Source organism: Talpa occidentalis, unplaced genomic scaffold (genome assembly GCF_014898055.3).
Source record: "Talpa occidentalis isolate TD23 unplaced genomic scaffold, MPIMG_talOcc4v2.1 talOcc4.12, whole genome shotgun sequence".
Classification (NCBI taxonomy): Eukaryota; Metazoa; Chordata; class Mammalia; order Eulipotyphla; family Talpidae; genus Talpa; species Talpa occidentalis.
The window spans coordinates 47568478-47592718 of record NW_023601212.1 but is presented as its reverse complement, the minus strand read 5'-3'; the positions used below and the strand labels follow the sequence as shown (position 1 = coordinate 47592718).

The window sequence follows — 24241 nt, the reverse complement described above, 5'->3', positions numbered from 1 at the left end:
CCTCCAATCTCCCCAATCTCCCTCTTTGCATCATCCCAGGCATCTGAGGACAACCCAGGCTGGGAGCAACAGAGCAAAACACAGACACGCCCAGTGCCTGGGGTCAGGTCATCCCAACTTTCTCTGCCAGGAATACTCTACGAGGGTCCTAGGGGATGATCATACAGGCACCAGTCAGGGAGGACAGGGAAGGCTTCCTGGAGGAGAGGGGTGTTAGAGCCAGACTTTGAAAGATGGAGGAAAGTATTAAGAGGTGTCCAGGATAAGTGGGTACAAAGACCAGGAAGGCCATCGCCAGTGAGTTATTCTGTGATGTGGTAAGCATCGAAGGAGCCCACTGCTTGGAAGGGGGATTTCAGAGTTGGTGGGATCCAGGAGGCAGGGGAGCGTGCCCTTCTCAAGACCTCTATTATCTGATCTGCAAACTGGGGCCTCTGCCTTTTCTGGGCCCTCTGCCTGGAACACCCTTCCCCATATTTCCCCATGGCTCAGCCATGAACAAGGCCGATGATCCAAGTCACAGCCGTGTCCAGCCTGTGGCAGGGACCTGGCTTCCATGTGCCCTCTTTGCAGTTTCATGAGGCACACACTAGTCCACAGGTCCTGCCGGAGCTGTGGTTTTCCCAAGAATTTCAGCACCAGCCTGGAGCAGCCCCCAGGTATGCCAGATGCCAAGGAAAACAGGAGGTGAGCTCATGGGTCGGCTACAGGCAGCAAGCAAGGCAGGCACTGTTGGTTATAGGCTTCATTAGAAATGCCCATGCTGGAGCTGTCAGCAACCACCAAATTTCTCCTGAGGTCCACCCTTCCTCACTCACCTTCTGTGGCTCCCCATTGCCTTCAGAAGACGGCCAAGCCTAGTACCACTGCAATCAGTGAGTCCCAAGATCTCTGCACCCTGATAACATCCCATCCAGAAAACCAGACTGATTTCTGCCTCAGGGCCTTTGCATATACTGTTCCTGTATCTGGAATGCCCTATTTCTTTGCTTGGCTCCTCATTTTACTGGTCCCAGCTTAGCGTTTCCTCCGCTTTTGGCAAGCCCTCCCACACTTCCACTACCCAGACTGGATCAGACACATCCTTAGAGCTCCAGCCACTGCCTGTGTGCCCCACCCCCAGTCTTGCCCCCTCTGGGTTATTATGTAGCTGCCTCCCCACTCACTTGGATTCTCTATGAGGGACCAGTCTGGCTTGTTCACTCTGTGCCCCCAGAGCCCTGCACTGTACATGAGCAAGTGCTCAGCACACTTTTGTGGCAAAGAAGAATGTGCCTGAATTTTCCTCATCCCTAGGCTCCACACACTTTCCCTTTGACACAACTGTCCACACCTTTCCCTGCACTGATCTGAGTTCTCCTTTTCCTTTAGGTTTCACTCCTTCCTTGGTGACTGCTCTGCAGCTTCCCAGAACAGACTGGGTAATGATTGTGCCCTGGCTTCACCCTGCTCTTCATAGTAGCCTTAGGTCAGTCAAGCCCCCTTTCTGAGCTTCAGTTTCCCCAGCTATAGAACAGGACCTTTGAGCACCAGCGCGTGGGGTGGAGAAGATTAACTCCAGAAAGTCAACTCAAGAGGGCAACTGGGCTGAAAGGGACAATTTCTGCATAAGCAATTATTTTTATTTTTATTACAGACTGTCCCACAGCAGCTGGAGAGGAGTTCAGAAGGTATGGTCCTACAAACAGAAACCCCAGTGCCCCCTTCCCACCTTCTCCAGCTAGGGGTGTTCCAGCCCACTGTACGGATTGAGAAACTGAGGGTGATCCCACCCAGGGGAGACGCCCCAAGCCCACTCCACCAGCTAGAGACCCACAGGAAGGGAAGATCAGAAAGGCAGGGAGTCACTTGCAACTCTGGGGTGGGGGCCAGGGGCATGAGCAGGGAGACTGAGGGGGGTCCCTGATCTCACCTGACCACTCGTTTTCTTATAATCACCACTGGCATCACGCCTATTACCTCCACTGTGCATGGGGTTGGGGGAGGGTGGGACCCGAAGGACCCAAAGCAGAGAGAACCTCATTTGCTGGGTTTTGAAGCAAGTGAGGAGGGAGTGGAGGCCAGCCACCCTGTCCTAAGACAGGGCTCGGGTTGGAGATGAGTCCTAACCTATAGCCACGGTGAATTTCCCGAGTGAGAGCTGAGGGAGTCGCTTGGGATCGCCTCTTTCCCAGCTGTGCCCAGGGTGACATAGAACAGGCCCTCAGCAAAAAAGTGCGTGAGAGGGTCGGACTTACTGGCTTAACTTTCTGCCCCCATCACCTCTGAACAGGCTCCCGAGACTCAGTTTCCCCACCGGGTCCCGGTTCAGCAGCGCGGGCGGGGCCTTGAACACAGAGGCCAGCACAGTCTGTTTACCTTGCGGCTGGACGCTGGGCAGGGCCGCGGTGGGCCGTCCTCGGAGCCAGAGCCGGCAGCACCGCTGGGATAAATAGGCCCCGCGGGCCTCGTGGGCGGCAGAGAGCAAGCAGCCGTCCAGCTCCGTGCCGCCGCCATGGTTCTCACCGTCGCCCGCGTTCTCCTGTTCACCCTGGCAGCCCTCGGCGCGTCAGGCCAGGGTCAGATGCCGCTGGGTAAGGCGCATCCTCCCACAAGCCTTGTCCGTCCTCCCCCTCCCGCCCCCCACACGCACGCACACACACCCGCAACCTGACAGGAGGACCCACTGAGGCCTGAGGGGTCTGAGGACCCCGGGATTATTCTCCGGGGAGTGCGGGGCAGAGGCCCAAGGAATGGGGTGGGCGTCGGGAGTCCCTGACCCTGCGTGAGGACGGGTGGTGGGGTCCTCCGTTCCGGACGCCCCACCAGCGCCCCCTGTCGACACAGGTGCAGATTTGGCCCCGCAGATGCTGCGCGAACTGCAAGAAACAAACGCGGCGCTGCAGGACGTGCGGGAGCTGCTGCGGCAGCAGGTGCGGGATGGGTGCAGGGGAAGGGGGCACGGAGGAGGGGGGAGAGGGGCCTGACTGAAGGGAGCGGGTGTAGGAGAGAGCGGGGAGGGAGTCCTGGTACGTCTGTGGGATCAGGGCTGGTGGAAAAGGAAAAGGGGAAACAAGAAGAAAATGGGGACCCTAGAAAGAAGGGACTCTAGGGCTAGGGAATTCCGAGGGGACCCCAGGAATAAGGAAGTCCTTGGGGGGCATAAGTGGCTCTGGAGAAGGGGGAGGCGGACAGGGAGGGTGGGGAGTTGGTGAAGGGGAAATGGAGGGGGAGAGCCGTGGAGCCCACCGATCGCAGCCGACCTCCTGCCGCAGGTCAAGGAGATCACGTTCCTGAAGAACACGGTGCTGGAGTGTGACGCGTGCGGTGAGCGCGGCCGGCGGCGGGGAGCGCGGGCCGGGAAGGATGGGGAGGCAGCGCGGGGAGACGGAGGCCGGGACGCGCGGACCCTGACGGAGACGGAGAGAGAGGCTGAGGAAAGGAGACAGACGAACAGAGAAGGGAAACAGACGGCAGGGGTGGAAGGGGGGACCCACAAAACCCCGGGGGCCGTGGGAGCGCCGCCGGGAAGCGCAGGCGCGGAGAGAGAGGCAGAAACCCGGCGGGCCCCGAAGCGGGGAGCGGGCCCCGGGCGCGCGGGATGCGGCCCCGCGCCAGGCCGCGCCCCAGGCCGGATCCCAGGTCCGCGTCTGGCTCCCGCGGGGCTCCGCCCCCGGGCGCGGCGCTGATCGGCCCCTCTCCCCCCGCCCCGCGACCCCAAGGGATGCAGCCAGCTCGCACCCCGGGTGTGAGCGTGCGGCCCCTGCCCCAGTGCGCGCCCGGTTCCTGCTTCCCCGGGGTGGCCTGCACGGAGACGACGAGCGGCGCGCGCTGCGGCCCCTGCCCCGCGGGCTACACCGGCAACGGCTCGCACTGCGCGGACGTCAACGAGGTGCGACCGCCCCCCACCGCCCCGACAATCCTCAACGCTTGCCCCCGCAACTTCCCACTTCCCTCACGACCTCCTCCTCCGCTGGGGGCGCTTTCCCGGAGGACCCCCTCGCCGCCGGGAGCGCACGTCCAGACGACCTTCCCACGGCGCGGGTGCACTTGCCCCATCACCCACCCTTACCATCAAGGGCACCTGGCCCACCTACCCCCTCGATTACCCCTGGCACCGTTGACTCTCCTGCCGCTGAGAGTGGCTCACCCCAACGACCCCCCTCACCTCCGGGGATCACCAGTCCCAACAACCCTTCCAGCACCGCGGGGTGCCTGTCCCGACAAGCCCCCCGTCGCCGGGTATGCGGGCGCCGGAGACCACTTCCCCCCTCCGCTGGTGATGCCCGCCTTCACAATTCCTCCGCCCGCCCTTGAGCGTCCGGCCCAGCGGGTCCCTGGAACAGACCCCTCCAGGCATACCCCTCTCTCCGCCCGGTCGTGCCCCTGCCCCCGTCAAGACAAAGTAACGACTGACCCCTGGGATGATGGCTTCCACCCCACATGGCACGCCCCCACCAAGTGCTGGCTGATGGCCCAAGAAAACCCCTAAGGCTGCCTCTGGTGGAAACCCGACTCCACGGTCCTCTCACTCTCCGGGACCCTTCCTCCTAGTGCAACGCCCACCCCTGCTTCCCTCGTGTCCGCTGCATCAACACCAGTCCTGGCTTCCGCTGCGAGGCTTGCCCGCCAGGGTACAGCGGGCCCCCCCACACGGGCGTAGGGCTGGCCTTTGCCAAGGCCAACAAACAGGTGAGAGCCTGCAGAGGGGCGGCGGGGGGCATTTTGTTCAGTAAACATGTCCCCCAGTCTCTCTTTCTGTCTAGTTCGGGCGGGAGAGGGTGGGCTGGGGGCCTGGTAATGGAGAGAGTCCGCGTCAGAGATGATGGGGTCGGCAGTGCGTGGAGGGGAAAAGTAGCGGGCGGAGAAGACCTGAACGGGTGGGAGGTTCGGAGGTGTCTGCGTCGGGGAGTGACCTCTGAGTTCCCGGCTTCCTAGGTCTGTACGGATATTAACGAATGTGAGACCGGACAGCACAACTGCGTCCCCAACTCCGTGTGCGTGAATACCCGGGTAAGGCCGGAGAGGAGCCGGGAGAGCGCGTGAGCCGGAAGGCGCGCTGGGGAGGAGGCTGCAAGCGGCACGTGGCCCTGGCTGAGTGCGCGCCGCCCCGGCGCAGGGCTCCTTCCAGTGCGGCCCGTGCCAGCCCGGCTTCGTGGGCGACCAGACATCCGGCTGCCGTAGGCGAGCGCAGCGCTCCTGCCCCGACGGCACGCCCAGCCCGTGCCACGAGAAGGCCGACTGCGTCCTGGAGCGTGATGGCTCTCGGTCATGCGTGGTGAGTGCGGGTGGCCCTGGACGGGCGAGGGGAGGGCTTGCCCGACGCGACTTCGCCGGAGTGCCCACTCATTTCCTGCCCGCAGTGTGTGGTCGGCTGGGCGGGCAACGGCCTCCTCTGCGGCCGCGACACAGATTTGGACGGGTTCCCGGACGAGAAGCTGCGCTGCTCGGAGCGCCAGTGCCGGAAGGTGGGCGGCCCCGAATCGGCGGGGACTGGGGGCGCGGGCGCGCGCGGGCGGGGCGGGCGGTGAGGGGCGTGGCCTGCCGGGGTGCGGCGCGTCGGGGGCGAGAAACGCGGCGTCGGCTGGGGCCGGGGGCTCCGGTCGGGCGGGGCTTCCCGCGGCGCCCCTCACCTCTGCCCGGCCCCCAGGACAACTGCATGACGGTGCCCAACTCAGGGCAGGAGGACGTGGATCGTGACGGCATCGGAGACGCCTGCGACCCGGACGCCGACGGCGATGGGATCCTCAACGAGGAGGTGGGGCCAACGGCGGTGCCTCGGCTCCCCTGGCGGGATGTGTTCTGAGAGGGGCCGTGACCTCCGAAGCTGGATTGGGGGGGTTTGGAGAAGAGACGGGTGGGACCGTGGGGATGTGCTGGCCTGGCCGGGGGTGACCTCTGCCCTCCCTGGCCTGTGCCTAGGACAACTGCCCGCTGGTGCGGAACCCAGACCAGCGAAACTCAGATGGCGACAAGTGGGGAGATGCGTGCGACAACTGCCGGGCTCAGAAGAACGACGACCAGAAGGACACTGACCAGGATGGCCGGGGCGACGCCTGCGACGACGACATCGACGGCGACCGTGAGCGGGAGGGGGGGGAGGAGGGCAAGGCAGGCACCTAGGGATGGGGTTGGTATGGGAGGAGGGGGACAAGCTCCTAGTGGGGGGTCAGGGGCTGGGGGTGAAAGTCAGAGGGGGTGAGCTCACCATGCATCCGGACTACGGATTATATATGGGCAGGTAGAAAATTGCAAGCTGGGACCCCACATCCAGGTGAATAGGCAGGAAGAGTTGGAGGAAAGTAGGTGGGCTCTGTGTCAAGTGCCACAGGAAAGAAGAGCACAGAGACATGAGTCTGAGCCGGGTGGTACTGGGGACTAGGACTCAGAGTGGTGCGTTCCCAGGGCAAGGGGAGGGCTAGTTGAGCTGCCCTGTGAATGAGGGCCAGTCCCCCTAGCAGGCTACCTACTCCTGAAGACTCCAGAAACTGGAGTGCTGGTATTTAGTTTAACTTTGTAGCTGTTGAGAGCCAGGGGAGGGGGATGGATCAGAGTCTCCCCTAAAAGTCAGCTTGAGCCAGCTCCACTATGGGTCCTGTCCTTCCCCGCCCCCCGAAGGGATCCGGAATGCAGCAGACAACTGCCCCAGGGTGCCAAACTCAGACCAGAGGGACAGTGATGGCGATCGTGTAGGGGATGCCTGTGACAACTGTCCCCAGAGGAGCAACCCCGACCAGGTGAGGGCACTTCAGACATTAGCTGGGGCCAGACCCTGGGTTGCGTCCCTGACAGGATAACAGGACTATAGCCTGGTCCAAGCAGTCCTAGAGGGCCTTCCTTTGATCAGTAGAACCTTGACTCTGGGTGGGTGGAAGGCGTTTGAGTTCCTCTGCCCTGATCACGGACCCTGCACTGCCCCCCAGAGGGATGTGGACCACGACTTTGTGGGAGATGCTTGTGACAGCGACCAAGATCAGTAAGGAGGCCACCTGGGGTGGGTTTGGGGATCCCAGTGGGCGACCCATGACTAGTCCCCTGGGGATCTCATTATCTCATTCATCCACTCCAGGGATGGGGATGGGCACCAGGACTCGAGGGACAACTGCCCCACAGTGCCCAACAGCGCCCAGCAGGACTCAGACCACGATGGCCAGGGGGACGCCTGCGATGATGATGACGACAACGACAGGGTTCCAGACAGTCGGGACAATTGCCGTTTGGTGCCCAATCCCTACCAGGAGGACTCAGACAGTATGTCTGGGGGCGGGTCCTGCGGAGGAGACAGGGCCAGTGGCAGGTGGGGTGGGGCTGGTCCCAGGGCAGGACCTCACCGCGGGTGGCTGTCCACTTTCCCTCAGGGGACGGCGTAGGTGACGCGTGCCAGGGCGACTTTGATGCAGACAAGGTGGTGGACAAGATCGATGTGTGTCCAGAGAACGCCGAAGTCACCCTAACCGACTTCCGGGCCTTCCAGACTGTTGTGCTGGACCCAGAGGGCGATGCACAGATAGACCCCAACTGGGTGGTGCTCAACCAGGTGAGGGCGGTATTTAGGTGGGAGGTGGGGCGAGCCCAGGACCCCCACAACGATTCCTAAGGGGGGAGTGAGGAGTCGAGGACCCCCACAGCCGTTCTGAGGCCATGCTTCCTTTGACCCCATCAGGGAATGGAGATTGTGCAGACGATGAATAGCGATCCTGGTCTGGCTGTGGGTGAGAACATGCAAAGGGGCGAGGCTTTGCAGACAAGTAACTCGGGGGCGGCACCGCCCGGGGGCGGGGCCGGGGCGGGCCTGGAAGCAGGAAAGACGGAACCTAATTGGGTGTGGGCTTAGAGGCTGGGTAGTTCTGGACTCTTGAGGGCGGGGCTCAAGGCACTCGGGGACTCAGGGGCGTGGCCGTATCCGGCCTCAGGCTGGGAATGGCAGGAACAGATCTGGGTCGTGGCCTCTAGAGGATAAAGGTCCCGGTGCGGGCCAGGGCCCCGTGGGACCTAGGGTCCTTCTCTCCCTAGGTTACACGGCCTTCAATGGCGTGGACTTCGAGGGCACATTCCATGTGAATACGGTCACGGATGATGACTACGCGGGTTTCATCTTTGGCTACCAAGACAGTTCCAGCTTCTACGTGGTCATGTGGAAGCAGATGGAGCAGACCTACTGGCAGGCCAACCCCTTCCGCGCGGTGGCTGAGCCCGGCATCCAGCTCAAGGTGTTCAGGGGCACTACCTGACCTCTCTTTCTCTGGACCCTCTAAGAGGTTCCAATCTCTTCCATGGACCACAAAGCCCTTACAGTCCCCGGTTCCTCAGCATCATGCTGTGGACCTCAAAGTCTACCCACCCACCCCTAATTCTCGCCTGGACTTCCCTGGTCCCAAATCTACCTGGTCCCACAGGTCCTCAAACATCTCCCAAAGTCACTCAATTTTCCTTTGGGTTCCCAAAATTTCTCAGAGCTCTAAATTCTCCCTTAGGCTCCAGACCTCCCTGCAAGCCCTTTAGACCAGTGTATCACTGAAAATTCCTCAAATCTTCCAGACCGAATTTATCCCAGATACACCCAAACTTTGTATAGGTTACTAAATCCTCCTCCAAGACCTCCCTAATCCTTCAGACTGCAGACCTGCCCATGAACTTCCAAATCCTTCCATGAGCACCAAATCACCACACTCCCCACCCCCAAACACACACACAACCCACCTGCAGACCTCCACGGGGTCCATAAGAAGGCTTCCTTGTGGAACTCCCATCAGGGTTTCCCAGGGACTCCCTGCCACACCCCACGACCTGAAGCCCCCTGCCTGTCATGCCAAGTCTTTTGCACTGTGTGGTCTGCGTGATCTCTGATACCTTTCCCATCCCTGGATGTGACAGGCTGTGAAGTCCTCCACAGGCCCTGGGGAGCAGCTTCGGAATGCCCTGTGGCACACAGGGGACACATCATCACAGGTTCGACTGCTATGGAAGGACCCCCGCAACGTGGGCTGGAAGGACAAGACATCCTACCGCTGGTTCCTGCAGCACAGGCCCCAAGTGGGCTACATCAGGTGGACACCTCTATCCCTGGACCAGGGGACAGGCCCCGTTTGGGAGACTGGGTCTCCCTGTATGTAGAATAGGAATGACAAAGGCAGTTAGAAAAAAAATCCATGCCTCCCTAGCATACAGCAGGTCCGGAGCTGGAAGGCAGGGTCGTACCTACTCTCTGTTCCTTAATCTGCACGGCCAGGATGTCCATAAGCTCTGCTCAGTGCTGCTGCGTGCAACACTCTCGATGCCCATCCTCTCACACAGAGACTGAGGCTCTGGCCAGGGAGCACCCCTCTGCTCTGAGTGGCCCAGCAGAGGGAAAAGTGGCCACCACTCCCAGAGAGCAGGGTGGACTCAGGCTCTGAGACAGAGGGTCTGGCCTGGGCTCACCTCACAGTCCCCTTCCCTGCAGGGTGCGGTTCTATGAGGGCCCCGAGCTGGTGGCTGACAGCAACGTAGTCCTGGACACAACCATGCGGGGTGGCCGCCTGGGGGTCTTCTGCTTCTCACAGGAGAATATTATCTGGGCCAACCTGCGCTACCGCTGCAATGGTGAGGGGGAACTCTGTTGGGGGTAGAGAGACATAGCACCCCTCACCCAGGCACCCTGACTTACCCAGCCCTGGTCCCTCCCACCTGCCTGCCCATCCTGCCCCTCTCCCACCTCATTACCTCCCTCACAACAGCTTGCCCCACTCACTCCCCCATACCCTTTCACCAACCTCCCTCTCTTCACAGACACTATCCCTGAGGACTATGAGACCCAGCAGCGGCTGCGGTCCTAGAGACGTGAGGGGGCCCACTGGATGCTGGCTGAGGGTTCTGCACCAGCCTGGAAAGGCAGCCAATCTGGGATGCAAGGAGAGGGGCTCAGGGAGAATGAAATAAAGTATGTTTGGTGGGGTACCGGCTGTGATCCCTGCTCTGAGGAGATGGTGGGGGCTCGGGCCTCTGAGGGAGGAGGGGCAGGCCCAAGACCTCAAAACCAGGCCTCAGATGGGCCTCCCCGGTGGCGCAGAGGTTGAGTGCTGGGTTGTGAAGCTGCCCGCAGCCTCTACAGCGCCGGTTCGATCCCCGGCTGCTCCCCAGTCACCGGAGGAGGGTCCCACATGGTGCGCAGACCTCTCCTGCCGCCCGCTGCTCCCCTCAGCGGTGTACTTCGGTCCTTCTGCCTGCTCTGCTCCCCGCTCTGGCTCTGGTGAATTCTCTCACCCTCCCGCGTTTCTGACTGTACCCAGTGCTTGTATAAATAAATAAATAAATAAAATAAAAATAAAAAAATAAAATAAAATAAAATAAAACCAGGCCTCAGAAAGTGAGGACCTGCACTGTCCTCCACTTGGCAGACTGGGCACAGTGGGGTTTGCTACAGCATCCCACCCAGTTGTGGTCAGGGGCCTGCATACCTGCATTCCTGAGCTTGGGCCGAAGACACTGGTGGGGCTGGGGGAGATCCCTCACTCTCCAGGATTGAATAGCTGCATGAAGGTACCACATCTGCTTGTCAGAGTTCTTGTGTGTGTGTGCTGGGGGGCAATCTATAAGAGGGCACAGCTCCCTCCTCGTGCCCCCTGATCCCCATGTTTCATCCCAGTTGGTAGGGAGAAAAAAGGGAGTAGGAGGCAGAGACAAAAACATTGGATTTTTTTATTACATTTCATTACAAAGGATGCAAAGGTACAAAGACAAAAGCGTCCACGTCAGAGAGGATGGGCAGGGGCCGGCCGAGAGGGCCCTGAGCTGCCCGCCCCCGCCCGCCGAGGGCGCCACACAAACGGTCCACGGGACATCCACAGCAGTGTACATGCTGGGGTTGGGGGGGGGTGGGCAGAGCCAGCCTGGGGACAGGGACACAGGCAGGGCAGGGCTTGGACCGGTGGGTTTGCATATATCGGTGGTGCCACCAAGTCCCTCAAGGGCAGTTTCCTTGGGGTTAGGGGGCAGAACACGGCGGGGCCAGCGACCTTGGCTACCTACATCTCCCTCCCAGGGTCTGATGATGAAAGCCACAGCTGTGACCCCTTGTCCCCAGTGGACAAGGAGTCAGAGTGATACACTGGGCTGGGCAAGGATTGCCCCCAAATTCCAGAAGCAGAACCCCATGAGATGGGGGCAACTCCCCGCCCACATATGCCACGTGTCCCCGGCTCCTTTGGACAAGGTATTTGGCTCACCAGGAGGGCAGCAAGTGAAAGGAGCCATGTGGAGCCAGCAACACCCTGACATCTGGTCCCTGCCACCCTTCCTGGGAAGATCCTGGGGCCCCAAGACCTGCAGATATGAGTCAATGACAAGAGGGAAACTGAGGCCCAGGTCACAAGGTTCCAAAATGAACAGAAGAAACAGACCAGCTGCCCACTCACCCAGGCCAGTCTCCCCCAGTGAACCAGGCCATACAGGGAAGGCTCTGGTGGCCTTGGAGGGGACCTAATACCCTTGACCTTGTGGCTTACATTCCATTACCCATGCTGAGTGCCCAGGGCCTCTGATTATGACTCCATCAGAACCCAGAGAGGGTGACAGGTGTTGCTCATTTGCCTGGGGTGGGGGAGTTTAGGGCCCCTGGCAGAGTCCCCCAATACCACCAGACCTTCTTTGGAAATACAGAAAACTCAGAATTCAGTTGAGGGTGCAGGGTGAATGAATGTTTGGCTCTAAACCAGCTCAAGTTTGGAGGTGGGGAGGTCTGGGGAGAGGAACACTTTCACATGCCCAGCCCCCAAACGGCCTCATGCCTACTCCCATCCACCTGATCACAAACAGCCAGTCCCTGGCATACAGCCCCCAAACCCAGCACACATTGCTGGTAGGACAGATGGACTTGGGGTCTCTAGCCCTCCACACAGAGGTCTCGGAGTGTGACAAAAGCCATCCTCCTCCCCTGCCCACTCTAACACATGGGCCGCAAGATGGGATCCCTGGCTCAGTGTCCTCCCAGGCACTTGACTGCCTGAAGAAGTCAGGCCAACACCAGAAACCCCCTTCTCAGGCAGGAAAATCCACAATTATATGTGAGCAGAGACTGCAGCGGACGCCAGCATCCAAGGAGGGCCAGCCCCAAGCGTACCTGCTGGGTCAGCAGGGGGTCTGTGGGTAGCGTCCTGGGGACAGGACCACGGACACAGTTGTCTGCCCTCACCCTCAGGTATGGCCCTAGGAAGGCCCTGTGGACCATGATGGGGGTAGGGGCTGAAACACCACAATCAAAGGCCCTCATGCTGTGAACTGTCCCCACAGAGGAGCCTGGTCAGTTTCTGGATGCTGCTGGCTGCAGGACCCCAAATTTTACTAAAGGGTTGACCTGCCCCCAAGCCTTCCAGTGAGGGTATCAGGGTCACCTGCCCCAAAGTGTTGGTGGGGAATTGAGTGCAAGGAGAGCAGGGCGGGGCCACAGAATGCCCTAAAAAGCACTGTAAGGATGGAGGTTGGCCTGGGTGTCCAGTTGGACCATGATCCCAGTGAGAACCCCCCCATCTCCCCACATCAACCCTGAGCGCTGTTGGCGGGGGGGGGGTCAGGGGCACAAACCCTCCACTCCGGAGGACAATGAGGAAGGGCTGACCCCAGGCTCCACTCTCAGTCCTCAAGCCTTGAGGCAGAACATACTCTCTGCCCTAGGGGCTCAGAGGACAAAGGTAAACCAAGGTAGCAGGGACCAGCTGGGCAGCTTATATGCTCTGAAGAAAGATTTGCACAGCTGATGGATCCCAGCCAAAGCCAGAAGCACTCCCACTGGAGATTGGGGGTTGGGGACAGCCTGGTCCGTCCCTGACCTCACATGGGCCAAGCATCCAGGCCTATCCCAAGCGAGCAAGCGAGCGAGCGAGCTAGGACATAGGCGGCGGGTCTATATACACGACTTGGGGCCCCGGCCGCCCCTCACAGCGCAGCTTGCCCGAAATCACAGTATTTCACACACAAGTCAAAGGGCTGAGTCCCTTAGGCTGTCTTCTTTCAGAAAGTCTTGGCAATTCAAAAATGTTTAGTAGAGAAGTGATATTTAAGAAAAAAAAAAAATTCCCTGTTGCAGACCCCAGAGACCTGCCCAGGGCCATGTGCTAACAGGAGGGGAGGGGCCCCTTTGGGATACAGGGATGCCAGGCTGCTGGCTTCTGGTTAGGCCCCTCCCTGGGAACTCTCTGTACCTACTGAGAGACTGTCATGTTAATGCAATATCATGGAGCTCCTGGAGAGGAAAACAGCCCCCCGGCCTGTCTGCACAGAGAACTGGCAGGGTTGGGGGGGATGGCTGGGAAGTGTGGGCTGACCAGGCTCCCACTCAAGTTCCCAACGCTTGTTTGAAAGTTTGCATCCAGGAAGGTTGCTTATAATTTTATTAAGGCCATTTTTTAAAAAAAGTTCTACATACAAGTCTAATGGTAATCAAACTCTTCTATGTACATGTAGTTTTCTTTAAAAAAAAAAAAGTCCTCACTCTTTGCCCCTGGTCCCTGCCAGGTAAGAAAATGGGCCCTCAACCTGGATGGACCAACATGGTGTCCCCCAGCCCAGACAGCGATGGGGGCTGAGGGACCGAGGAAGGGTCTTCTCATGTAGGTGGCCGCCTGGCCATGTGCTAACAGCCTGGCCGAACATCAACAGGGATGGTCTTGGGATCAAATGCAGCTCCCAGACAGAGGCACGGCTCCCAAGACCCCAGCAGAGGCGGTGACTGAGAGACCACAGAGAAATGCACCAAGCGCAGGTGCCAGCCCGACCGGCAGGCAGGTTGAAACGGAGGTTCCTATTCCAAAGCAGCCGGCAGAAAACAAAGCTGCCCCCTGCAGGGCCTGGGGCACAAGGATGGCCCCTACATGATGGCAGACAACAGTCACCTAGGCCTCCTGGGGGTGAAAAGCACCTGGAAACCCGCCACAAAAAAACGCAGGTTGCTCTTTCCCTCATATCAGTCCTGCCAGGAGGAGCCAACGGAGGGGTGATGAAGGGGACAAATCCCGGTTCTCGGGGCAGGCATGATGGGACAGCCTTGCCTCTGGGGTGCCACAAAGCAGAGAGGCCGTACCCTGAAGGCTGGAGATCAGTCAGGAGGGCCAGGGAGAGTTAGGTCTTGGCAAGACCCTTAATAAAAGCCATGGCTCCTTCCTGGAAGCTGTTACGTGGCCGGTGAGGAGGCATCTCTGGCCAGTCCGACCTTCTGTCCATTCCAGCCTAGCCCAACCCGCAGGCCCTTCTGTTCTAAGGTAACTTGGAGCAAAACTAAGAACGCTGAATTCACGGCTCAGACCCGGATGGGTAGCAAACAGCTTCCAGTTAGCTTAAAAAATATATAACGTAGGATTTCCAGAATAAAAACATGCTCTCAGGCAAGTATTGGCTTGAAGGATTCAGCTACTTGTCTACAACCGAAATGTCAATACAAACCAAAAGAAACAAACATAAAAGAACACAACAAAAAGCCCTGGCCACCCCCCCACCCCCTTTCCTTAAATAACAGTTAAGGGGACCACAGTACAGAGAAGGGAAGGCGGCAACAGAATCATGAAACCCCCCAAAAGAACCCCTGCCTTCACGTGCGGCCCCAGCAGGCCCTTCAGCTGGCTGGGATGTTCCCAGAAAAGCGGCCGTGAGGGACGTGTTTGGGTGCGCAAGGGGTGGCTGCGCGTGTACAGCCCAGGGCCGGGTGAGCTGCTGGCATGCTCCTTCACGCCTTCGCCCTCTGCCTCCAGGGCGGGTTCTACATCACGTGTGTGCTCAGAAATATAAAAGACAGCAGTCAAAATAGTGTTTATTTTGCTTGGTGTCACCCCCTATCGCAGGCGCCTTCTCCCTTCGGCAGGGTGGGGCTGGCTCTCCACCTAACCACAGGCTGGGGAAGGGGAGGACGGGCGGGGTCTGGGACGAAGGAAGGCAGTGACAGCTGACAACAGTCGGAAAATGCACCTCCGCCAGCGGCGGCACGGCTCACGCACCCCTGTCCCACACACGTTCCGCATCTCACGGGGGACAACTTGTGGCCCAGGCAAGGGCAACAGCGAGCAGGGAGGGTCCACGGGGGCGACGCGCAGCCTCACGCAGGAGGCGGACGACCGGGGGTGGGCAGGTGGGGGCGCTTGGCAGCATTGCAAGCTCAGAATGACAAGCGCGGCCGTGTGCAGGGACGGAGCAGCCGTCCCGGGGAGACACCGTCGGGACCACTGACCGGCGGGGTGGCAGAGTGCCTGGCGGGGCAGCGTGCTGCTCACAGCCGATCCATCCGGAAGGTGTCCTCAGTGGCCGGGTCAGCCAGGACCATGTCAGGGTCGTTGAGCATGTGCAGCCCATCCAGGGTGAGGGGGTCGATCTTGAGTTCGTCCAAGGGGAAGTGGTTGTCCGAGTCGAAGCTGACATCACCGACCCCGGCCAGTGAACTGGTCAGTTCTTTAGAGAGGCTGGGAGGAGACTCTCCTGTCACTGGAGGGGAAGAGGGCAGAGGTGAGTGGCAAAAGGCTCAAGTGTGCCCGAGTGCCCTGCCCTCATGACCCCTATCAAGACCAGACCAGGGCCGCCTACCTAGGGGGTTTGTGCCACAGGGGCCCGTGGAGATGTCTGGGGGTATTTTTAGTTGTCGTGATGGGTTAGGGTATTAAAGACTTCAGGTGGATGCTGCTGTCTCCCACAGTGCACAGAATGGCACCATCCCAGAGAACAAGTCAGTGCCAGAGCGTCAGGGAGAGCCGAGGTCAGAGAGCCCTGGGCTGGGGGCTGCGATCATAGATGGCAGGTGACGAGGTGGGAGCAAGGGCCTCCCAGCTCTGCCAGTTGCTCACTCTGTCACCGAGCAGGCAGATATGGGCTCCATGGATTGGAGGGAAGTTCCTCCTGAGGATCAAGTTCAAACCTGAGTTAGCTCCTCTACTGAGCCTTGGTTTTCTAATCTGGGAAATGGGTATGAAAGTCCTTTTCTCTTTGGGTTGTAGGAGCCATCATAAGGGCCTGCCTTTTCTCATGCTGAGGCTTCCATCCCTGTAGGGCGCTGCCCCAGACCGCTGCCCACTCCTTCAGAGCCCAGGCCTTGGGGAGCTCTTGGCATGAACCCCCATCCTGGAGATGAGTGGTGGCGGTATCACCCTAAATCCCATGATAGACCTAGGTTAGAAGGAATTTGCCTCCTCCTTCTGAGGCATTGGAAGGTCTGTGGGCCGCTCAGGCTGCTCAGGGACATTTGTCACAGTGTGTGGAGCTGTTACATGTCTGTTGGCTACACAGGATAAGCCTGATAAGCAGGTTCCCAGCTCCCAGCGCCTGTGTCCCCAGCACACAGTTAACGGGGGTCCTGCTCTCTCTCTGAGCTTGGGCATGGAACACCTGGTTCAAGGTCCAGTGTTCGTCCCCTGAAGCATAAGGCAGCTGGGCAATGAGTTAGGGTTCGGCGGGTATCTGGTTTCCTTAGGCCTGAACAGAGGACAAGGACACCTCAGCCCCATCACCACTTACCTTGTGGGGCCAGGGCTCCACCTCCCCAGGCCTAAGGCCATTCACTGCTGTCAGGCCTGGGTTGTGGAGGGGGGCCCACAGCAGCCACAACCCGCCGCCTAGCACACATGCCAGTGTCTCACCTGTGAGGATAATGTTGGGGATGCTGCTGTGGCTTGGGTAGCCAAGCGGCTGCGTGTCCGGCAGGCTCCCATGGCTACCTGTGAGGCCCATCATGGCTGCCTGTGAGTAGTTAAGTGTCGAGCCCGGGCTGTACAGGCTACTGGAGCTGATGGCGTTCTCCATCATGTTGAACTGCTCCAGCTGGGAGGTAAGCACACATGCCTGAGACCTGCCTGCTGAATCTGCCCCTGCCCAGCTTCCTGGGGCTCCTGGCTGCTGCTGGCCTACAGCCACCAGATCCTCCTCTACAAGACACTGAGCGCCAGTGCTCAGGTGCCCCTGGGGTTGCTGGGCAATAGTCCCTTTGCCTCGGATCACCCTCTTGCCCTCTTCAAAGCTGCCCAAACTTGGTCACCCCAGGGCTTGCTGGATGAATAGACAAATGGGTGAATGGGTGGGCGAGTCATGAGCTCCAGGCAGCACCAAACCCTCCCAAACCCGCAGGTCCCTGACCCCGGCCTCCACGCAAAGCCAGCACAACCTCCCAGCAGACCCACGTGCACAGCCCATATAAGGTGCCACTGTGACAGCCATCACCTGTCCTTACCAGGTTCACCGCCCACCCTTCCCCTGCCCTCAGCCCAGTTCTGTGAGCTGGGCACAGATGCCAGGGGAGGCCCAGGCAAGCCACTCCTTCCAGGGCATGGGGCTTCCACAGCCTGGATATCTGGGAGTTGCCGAGAAGCAAAGCTCAAGCCTGAGGATGAGCAGTGTCCTGGCGAGCGTCTTCGGCGGCGCCCGCTCACCTGGTGGGACAGAGCATTGGCCTGCCTGGCCGCCATCTGCTGCTCATAGTACGAGTCCCCAAACACGCCGCCCAGGGTGGAGGAGTGCTGCAGACAGAAGAGAAGCCTGCTGTGGTCAGGATCCCCAAGACCAGGCGGGAAGGGGAGACCCTCTCAGGGCTGCAGGAAGAACCCACAAGCTCTGGGATAGAGGTATGCATCCCCCAATCTCAGAATGACTGCTTTTCCCCCACCGCCTGTTCCTGGGGGGCACCGTGTACCCCAGCATCCTTCAGAGTGCCAGTCCATCTCCTTTATAGTCCAGGTGTGAGTGACCCACTTTCCTGTCAAACAGAAGTTAGGGGGACACACAGGAAAGTCTCCTGTCCATTGTCTCGATGTGGTTGCCTGCCTGCAAGACCCCAGGGTCCAAGGTGGGCAGGGAGCTCCATATCTGCATGCCCAAGGTCGGTGGGGCAGAGTAAGGGTCCCTGATAGGGGTGGAGATGCTGGAGGCTCTGCCTGTTTCTGCTATCCCACTGGGGAGATGGCAGAATGGGGCCTGGCAGGACGTGTGATGGGAGGGCCCTGACAAGTGGCACCTGAGGTTCCAGGCCTGGGGAGACACATTACTGGCCTGAACCCTGTGGTGCCCCAAGGCTGGGTGCTCTGGCCTGTCTCCTCTGTGAGACACAATGGCTCATGGGAGCTCCTGCAGCCATTCCCAGGAAATCCCAGTGCATGTCCAAAACCCAGGACCTCCTCCCTTTGGGTTCCCTGTTGTAGGAAGGCCCCACATGCTCTGACAATCAAACTTGAGTCTCGGGCCTCCCTCTCACAGAACCTGACTACAAACCCAGCAGCCCCTCTGGGTGATTAGTGGTTTAACAGTAGAAATGGACAGATTCCACCCCAGTGGGCAGGGCAGACCCTGGGGACAGAAATTTCTTACAGACCAGGGACATGTGATACTATCTTTACTTTAAAAACTGCCACTGTAGTGTGGGCAGTGCCTGGGTTTACCCACAAGGATGGAGGCAAGTGAGTGCATTTCACCCTGGCTGCTATGGACCTCAGCCAAGGCCAGAGCAGGTCTGTTCTGGGGCTCCTGATCCAGTCCATGACCTTGGCCCTCAAGAGGCCCAGCACAGACAGCAGATGCCAGGTTCATATTTCTTTTAAGGCTGCCAGGAGGGTTTGCTGGAAAGGCTCAGAAAGGAAGAAGTGAGGTTGTATACAGACCCCAATCCTGGTTGTCCAAAGGCCCAAGGTACAGTGGAACAGAAGAGATGTCTACTCAAGGCTAGGTGGGAGGGGTGGCAGTCCTGAGCAACCAGGGGACATACTGGCAGGGTCAGGGAGGCCTGTGGGGTCCATGAACAGTCATCCCTGCATGAAAGTCCTGAAAGTCAGTTCCTACAAGGCCCTAACCCTCATCTAGTTAGGGTCAGACAGCAACAGCCTGAGTGAGCTGTCTCCCTCCCACACCAGCACGAAATAGATGGACAGACACACGTACACAGGCTTGAGACAGCAACACACTCTGTTCAGGATGGACCAACCCACCCTGGTTCAGGCAAATCTCTCCCGGAGAAATCCGCTCAATCCTTAATCCTGGCCCCACGTTCCAAAGAAGAAGAGAATGGCCTCAGGCAGTGCTGTCCACTTGGGACAGGTTCAGTCTGCCCGGACTGCTTTTCCTAGCCCCCATCCCAAGGCACTATATGACAAGACCAGACACTTCTTAGGAACTATGAAAATCTCAGAGCCAGAGTAATGGACCAAATGTGAAGGCATCTGGCTGAGCTGACCACCGAAGCTCCCTGCCACTGTGCCAGCCTGCCTCCTGGGCAGGGGCTGCTCGCCCATGTTGCTGGCAGGACCATGGTGGAAGAGGCAGCCTGGGAGAGTCCTGAGAACAGCTGAGGGGGTGTGGGGAGGGCTTCTACTTGGGATACTCATTCAAGACCTCTGTAGACAGGGACAATGAGGCATGTCCCCCTGGACAAGGGAGTCTGGTGTCATTCCTGAGGGTCCTGCCTGGAAGGATGGCTCCTCCACTGATCCATTTTGGAAGGAAAATCCCATTATGCCCTGGTTTGAGGATAAAGCTTCCAGGCCTTGGGCGTTCAGTGGCTCTGAGGGCTTTCTCAGCTTGATGACTGTGGGATGGGGTGGTGGGGTCCCAGAGAGGATCTGCTGCAAGAGTGAGTTTAGCTGGACAGGGTCCTTCTCTCCTGAAAGAAGGTTCTGAATGGAATGCACTTATGGGCCTGGCTGAGGGGAGTCTGAGGAAACTGGACAAGTGTGTTCATGTGTGGGTGTCAGAGATCAAGGTCCCATCATGCTGTTTATGGGGAAAACCCTTTTCTGATGGACATGGTTAAGCCCTGCCTGTGGCCTGTCTGTGGATGTAGATAAGGATCCCTGGAGGCCATATTACACCCAAAGAAGCTTCCTGGGCCACAGGCCTGGTGGATGAGGGACATACCTTCTGAGGGGGCAGCAGGAAGAGAATGGAGCTGAGAGACTGGAGCCCTCACCATGGGCCAGCCTTCACCTCAGTATGCCCCAAAGCAGGGCACCTCACCACCCCCAGGAGCCTCCAGAGTAACAGACTGAATGTGGCAACAGACAGGGGTAGGGGATACTGCTGAGCTGCACACCGGGCATCCCAGACACTGGTTGGGAAGCCCACCCCCACTCCTGTCACCAGCCTCCACCCTGGCCAGTGCCTGGCAGAGCACAGAGGCACAGGAACCGGCAACTCAGGGTCCTGGGACAGCACCTTCTCCTCTTGCCCCATGGAATGGACGAGATGGGATGGATGAGGTGTGTGGCACAAGGGGTATAAAAGTCGATGGAGGGGGAAGGCGCATCCCTTACTTGCGGGGAGCTCCCAGGGGAGAAGCCTTGATTGGAGACGGGAGAGGTGGGAGACTGGTTGGCTGGGGAGCCAGCACTCGTGCGGTACTGCTGCAGAGCTGGGGCCTACGGCAACAGAGAGTCAGGACACAGGCAGGGTCCCCCTTCCCTGCTGAGCCCACCACCCTGGCCCACAGCCCACCATGCCCCTGCTCTTCAGATAAGCAGGGTCCCTGAGTCCTCCCAGAGCCCAGGGCTTTGGTACTCTACCCCAGGTTAGGGGCACGATCAGAAAACTTGAATCCAGTCCCACAGAACAGCTGTGAGTGCTGGGGAAGGGGAGGGGATCTGCCTGAGTCAGCAGACCTGTGTCTGAGCCTACACACATGCACACCTGCTCACACATATGTACATACCCCAGCCACACACGCATGCCCACACATGAACTCACATATGCACACAAGGCACATCCCTACATGCACACTCCACACACAGCCACACACCGACACGTGTGCAGATGTGCACATGCACGAAACCCACACGTGTACACACCCTCACACACACACACCACCCACCTACATGCATGTGCAGGAAACACATGCATGTGCATCCATGTATACGCACACTGTGTGCAGCCACACGTGTGCAAAACCATACATGTGCACTCACAACATGTGCATATAACCCAAGTACGCACATAACTCAAGTACACACAAATCACACACAGCTGCATTCGACCATATGCACACACGACCTTATGTGCATTTGGCATTATGCACACCCACCCACATACATGTGCACATGGCCTCGGATATGCACATGTATACCTTACAAATTTGGGCAGGAAAGGCCCAGGGTGGGCAGGTGGATACTGTCTTCTACTCCCTACTCTCACTTCCCCTCACCTCTGAGTCTAAACACTAATACATGTCGCCCACCTCAAGCACAGTAGGTGACTGTGAAGGCCAGCTGGGCACAACAAGGTTGCTAGTGCTGCCAGAAACCTCCGAGAGAGGCAATCACTTCTCTGCTTGGAGGGGAAAGGGCCTGGGTTTCTCACCAGATCCCATGGGCGCAGGACTTGGAATTATACACTGCTCTTGGAATTATGCCCTACTGTCTCCTTGAAGAGCTGCCTGACCTGTCTAAGCCTGTTCACTGAGGCCCCCCCCTAAGTGCACCACCTCTTCCATTCCCTTAGTGACCTGTCTTGAGTGATGTAGATAGGCACTGAGCTGTGTGGAGCAAGGGTCTCACTTGAGAGGAAGTGGGGGTCAGTGGTACCAGCATGGTCACATAGCAGTGACCAGCTCAGCCTTTCCGGAATTAGAAAGAAAGTGACCAGGGACATTCCCACCTGGGTGGCTCACAGGTGCCATGAGAGCCCATCTCCTATGGCAGCCAGCAACCGGTAGGGGGTGCCCTCTTTCCCTGGAGGGTTGGGGAGGGGCGGTCTGCACACCCAGCCAGCGAATTACTTGCCACTAGCATCAGTCCAGCTCTGTCCACTGTTGGAGGGCACCAGAGAACTGGGTGCCCCAAGGAGGCACGCCACCCCTGTCAGAGCTGCTACCACGCAAACTGTGTTTCTGCCAGAAAAAAGGCTTGGGTGCTTTTACATTTGAGGGGGCCCCTGGGGCCTGCCCTCTCAGGAGTCCCAGCAGCTTGGAAAGGCAAGCCTCTACCTGTTGCAGCACCCCCTGCCCCATCCAGCTTGGCAGAGGATGGGGGGAGGGGGGTGGCAGACAGCTGTCAGCAGAGCACAGGACTTTCTGCTGGCATTGTCCTGGGGCTGGCAGCGAAGGGCTGAGAGCAGAGGCTTGCTGTGTCCAAACATGGGCCCCTAATCAACTGGATGTGGCCAAAGGTAGCTGTAACCACCCGCCAGGGGAATCTGCCTGAGCAGTTAGGAGGGTTTGAGAGTATGGCAGCCAAAACCTACTACTCATTACCCTGAGCCTAGTCCTAGGCAGTGTGCTCCAAGGTCTGAGCCCAGGCCCTGGCCTGAGGTGCAGTGTTGTGTGACCCTCCACGTCATGCTGCTGGCTTCATCCACTGCCCCTCTGAGTTCAACTGTGCCCCAGAATCTGTTCCCCAGACCCTGACAGCTCCCTGCTCTCCTAGCCTCCAAGGAAACCCCTTTCAGATAGCAAGGGTTGAGGAAGGGGCAGCAGGGGCAGGAAAGAGACCCAACTGGGGTGAAATCTGCTTGGGCATCAGCCTCTCAGTCTGTGCATGGGTGACAATCTTGGGTTGAAGATTTGAGGGAAACCCCCATTGAGGTCGTCTCCCAAGCAGTGTTTGCTTCGGCACCAACCCCTGGTCAAGTGGGCATTGAATTTGAGCTTTGAGGCAAGGTAGAGCTCTGACCATCCTCCAAGTGGGCCCAATGGGGCCTCCACAAGACCCCAGGGTCCTCTTACACAAGCCCCCCAATAGGGCCCTTCAGGACCCCATCCTGAGCTTACCGAGGTGATGTCGATCCCCATCTGTGGCTGGCCTGGGTTCTCTGGGGGTGACTGGGGGAGAGAGGGCGGTACCGTGACCACAAGCGGGGGTAGCTGGGGCCCCCGTGTCAGGCTGGCACTCGGCATCAGGGGGCCACCCGGGGGGAGCCCCACGGGCACCTGTGGGGGAGGTGGGGGTGGCTGCTGCTGGGATGCGGGTGGTGGTGGCGGTGGGGGCTGGGGTTGCGGTGGTGGCTGCTGGGAGCCCGCCTGGGTGAAGAAGGCGTAGGGCAGCTGCTGCTCCAGAGACAGGGCATCCATGGCCACGGCCTGTGGGGAAAGGAGGGTGTTGGGTAGGGGGGGGCATGGCAGGTCAGGCTGCAGCTGGGTAGGGCCTCGATGGCTAACCCAGTCGGTGCATCTGATACCCAATGAGCCTGCCTTCACCCCTGCCACACGCAGAACTGCAGGCACCACCCTCCATATTCGCTGTGCTCAAGAGGATCCCACTGAGCCGGAGGCCCCCAACTTCAGGCATTCTGCACTTAGCCCTCCTGGTGTCCTGGGGCTGGATAGCAGGGGAAGGAACCTCCTCCCACTACTCCAGGCCTGGCCACGTCTCTAGTGTGCCACTCAGCAATGGCCAGCTTGGGCCTTCTTAGCTGGAAAGAGGGAAATAACAGGAGGAAAGTTTTCAATGCTGGGAGTCTGTGCACAGGGTACCTGGGGTAGGCAGGGCCCCTGTCCTGAGGAAAATGGGATATGTCCAGAAGCCAGGGGGTGCCACCAGGAGCCACCAAGACTCTAGGTGGATCCCCATCTGAACACAACACCCCGGAGGCAGACAGAGACACGAAGGGGAGGGCTCAGGTTGGCCTTGAGAGGGTGCAGGAGAGTTACTTGTAACTTTGTTGTATAGGCAGGCAATGCCATCTTAGTTATGTTAAACAAACAATAAAAACCATTATCCATTAGGCATTTAAAAAAAAAAATGGCCAGGGCCTCCCTGGTGGCACAGCGGTTGAGTGCTGGGTTGCGAAGCTGCCCGCAGCCTCTGCAGCACTGGTTCGATCCCCGACCACCGAGCTAGGGTCCCACATGGCGCACAGACCTCTCCTGCCACCTGCTGCTCCCCTCAGCAGTGTACTTTGGTCCTTCTGCCTGCTCTGCTCCCCGCTCTGGCTCTGGTGAATTCTCTCACCCTCCCGCGCTTCTGACTATACCCAGTGCTTGTATAAATAAATAAATAAATCTTTAAAAAAGAAAAGAAAAATCTTTAAAAAAAAAAATGGCCAGCTTTTAGAAACACACAAACTACCAAAACTGACCCAAGAACAGAGAGAAAATCTAAGTAGGCCTATATCAAGTAAGGGGATGGAATGAGTAATAAAAAAACCCATCCACTGAAAATAAGTCGTAAGTGTTGGTTTCATGAGCGACTTCCCCCAAACACTTGAAAAATTAACATGGTTCTCAAACTTCCAAAAAATAGAAGAGGGAGCACTTCTAACTCATTTATGAGCCTAGACTAATGAAGTGAAAAAAAAAAAAAAGAGGACTCAAATGACTAAACTTTAAATGAAAGTGGGAACATCATTA

The 24241-nt window shown here is 58.7% G+C and overlaps 2 protein-coding genes across 4 annotated transcripts in view; one reads left to right on the top strand and one right to left on the bottom strand.

Moving 5' to 3' along the window:
* The first annotated feature begins 2494 nt into the window (after window positions 1-2494).
* COMP (cartilage oligomeric matrix protein) lies at window positions 2495-10197 on the top strand. Its single transcript, XM_037507978.2, has 19 exons — window positions 2495-2573; window positions 2827-2912; window positions 3255-3306; window positions 3702-3871; window positions 4534-4671; window positions 4918-4992; window positions 5099-5257; window positions 5343-5447; window positions 5630-5737; window positions 5902-6061; window positions 6598-6716; window positions 6903-6955; window positions 7049-7230; window positions 7338-7516; window positions 7643-7691; window positions 7993-8189; window positions 8854-9026; window positions 9422-9561; window positions 9748-10197. Exons 1-19 carry the CDS (start codon window positions 2495-2497, stop codon window positions 9792-9794), a joined length of 2271 nt encoding a protein of 756 aa, XP_037363875.1. The 3' UTR covers window positions 9795-10197.
* Window positions 10198-14420: 4223 nt separating this feature from the next.
* Window positions 14421-24241, bottom strand: part of CRTC1 (CREB regulated transcription coactivator 1) — a 60698-nt gene continuing 50877 nt past the window's right edge. For 2 of the 3 annotated variants that reach the window (XM_054693388.1, XM_037506204.2), the window contains 5 exons: window positions 22664-22972; window positions 20217-20321; window positions 17352-17438; window positions 16566-16746; window positions 14421-15420 (listed from right to left, as the gene is read on the bottom strand). In XM_054693388.1, coding sequence (XP_054549363.1) covers window positions 15209-15420; window positions 16566-16746; window positions 17352-17438; window positions 20217-20321; window positions 22664-22972 — 894 coding nt within the window. In that variant the 3' untranslated portion in view covers window positions 14421-15208. The remainder of the gene's footprint in view (window positions 15421-16565; window positions 16747-17351; window positions 17439-20216; window positions 20322-22663; window positions 22973-24241) is intronic. The other variant, XM_054693387.1, reaches the window with a different exon arrangement.

Bases quoted from the DNA above. Each gene is read 5' to 3' on its own strand.
- COMP (XM_037507978.2), top strand. From the start codon at position 2,495: ATGGTTCTCACCGTCGCCCGCGTTCTCCTGTTCACCCTGGCAGCCCTC. The intron at 4,993-5,098 runs GTAAGGCCGGAG...GCCCCGGCGCAG, and splicing joins CCGTGTGCGTGAATACCCGG to GGCTCCTTCCAGTGCGGCCC. The intron at 5,258-5,342 runs GTGAGTGCGGGT...TCCTGCCCGCAG, and splicing joins ATGGCTCTCGGTCATGCGTG to TGTGTGGTCGGCTGGGCGGG.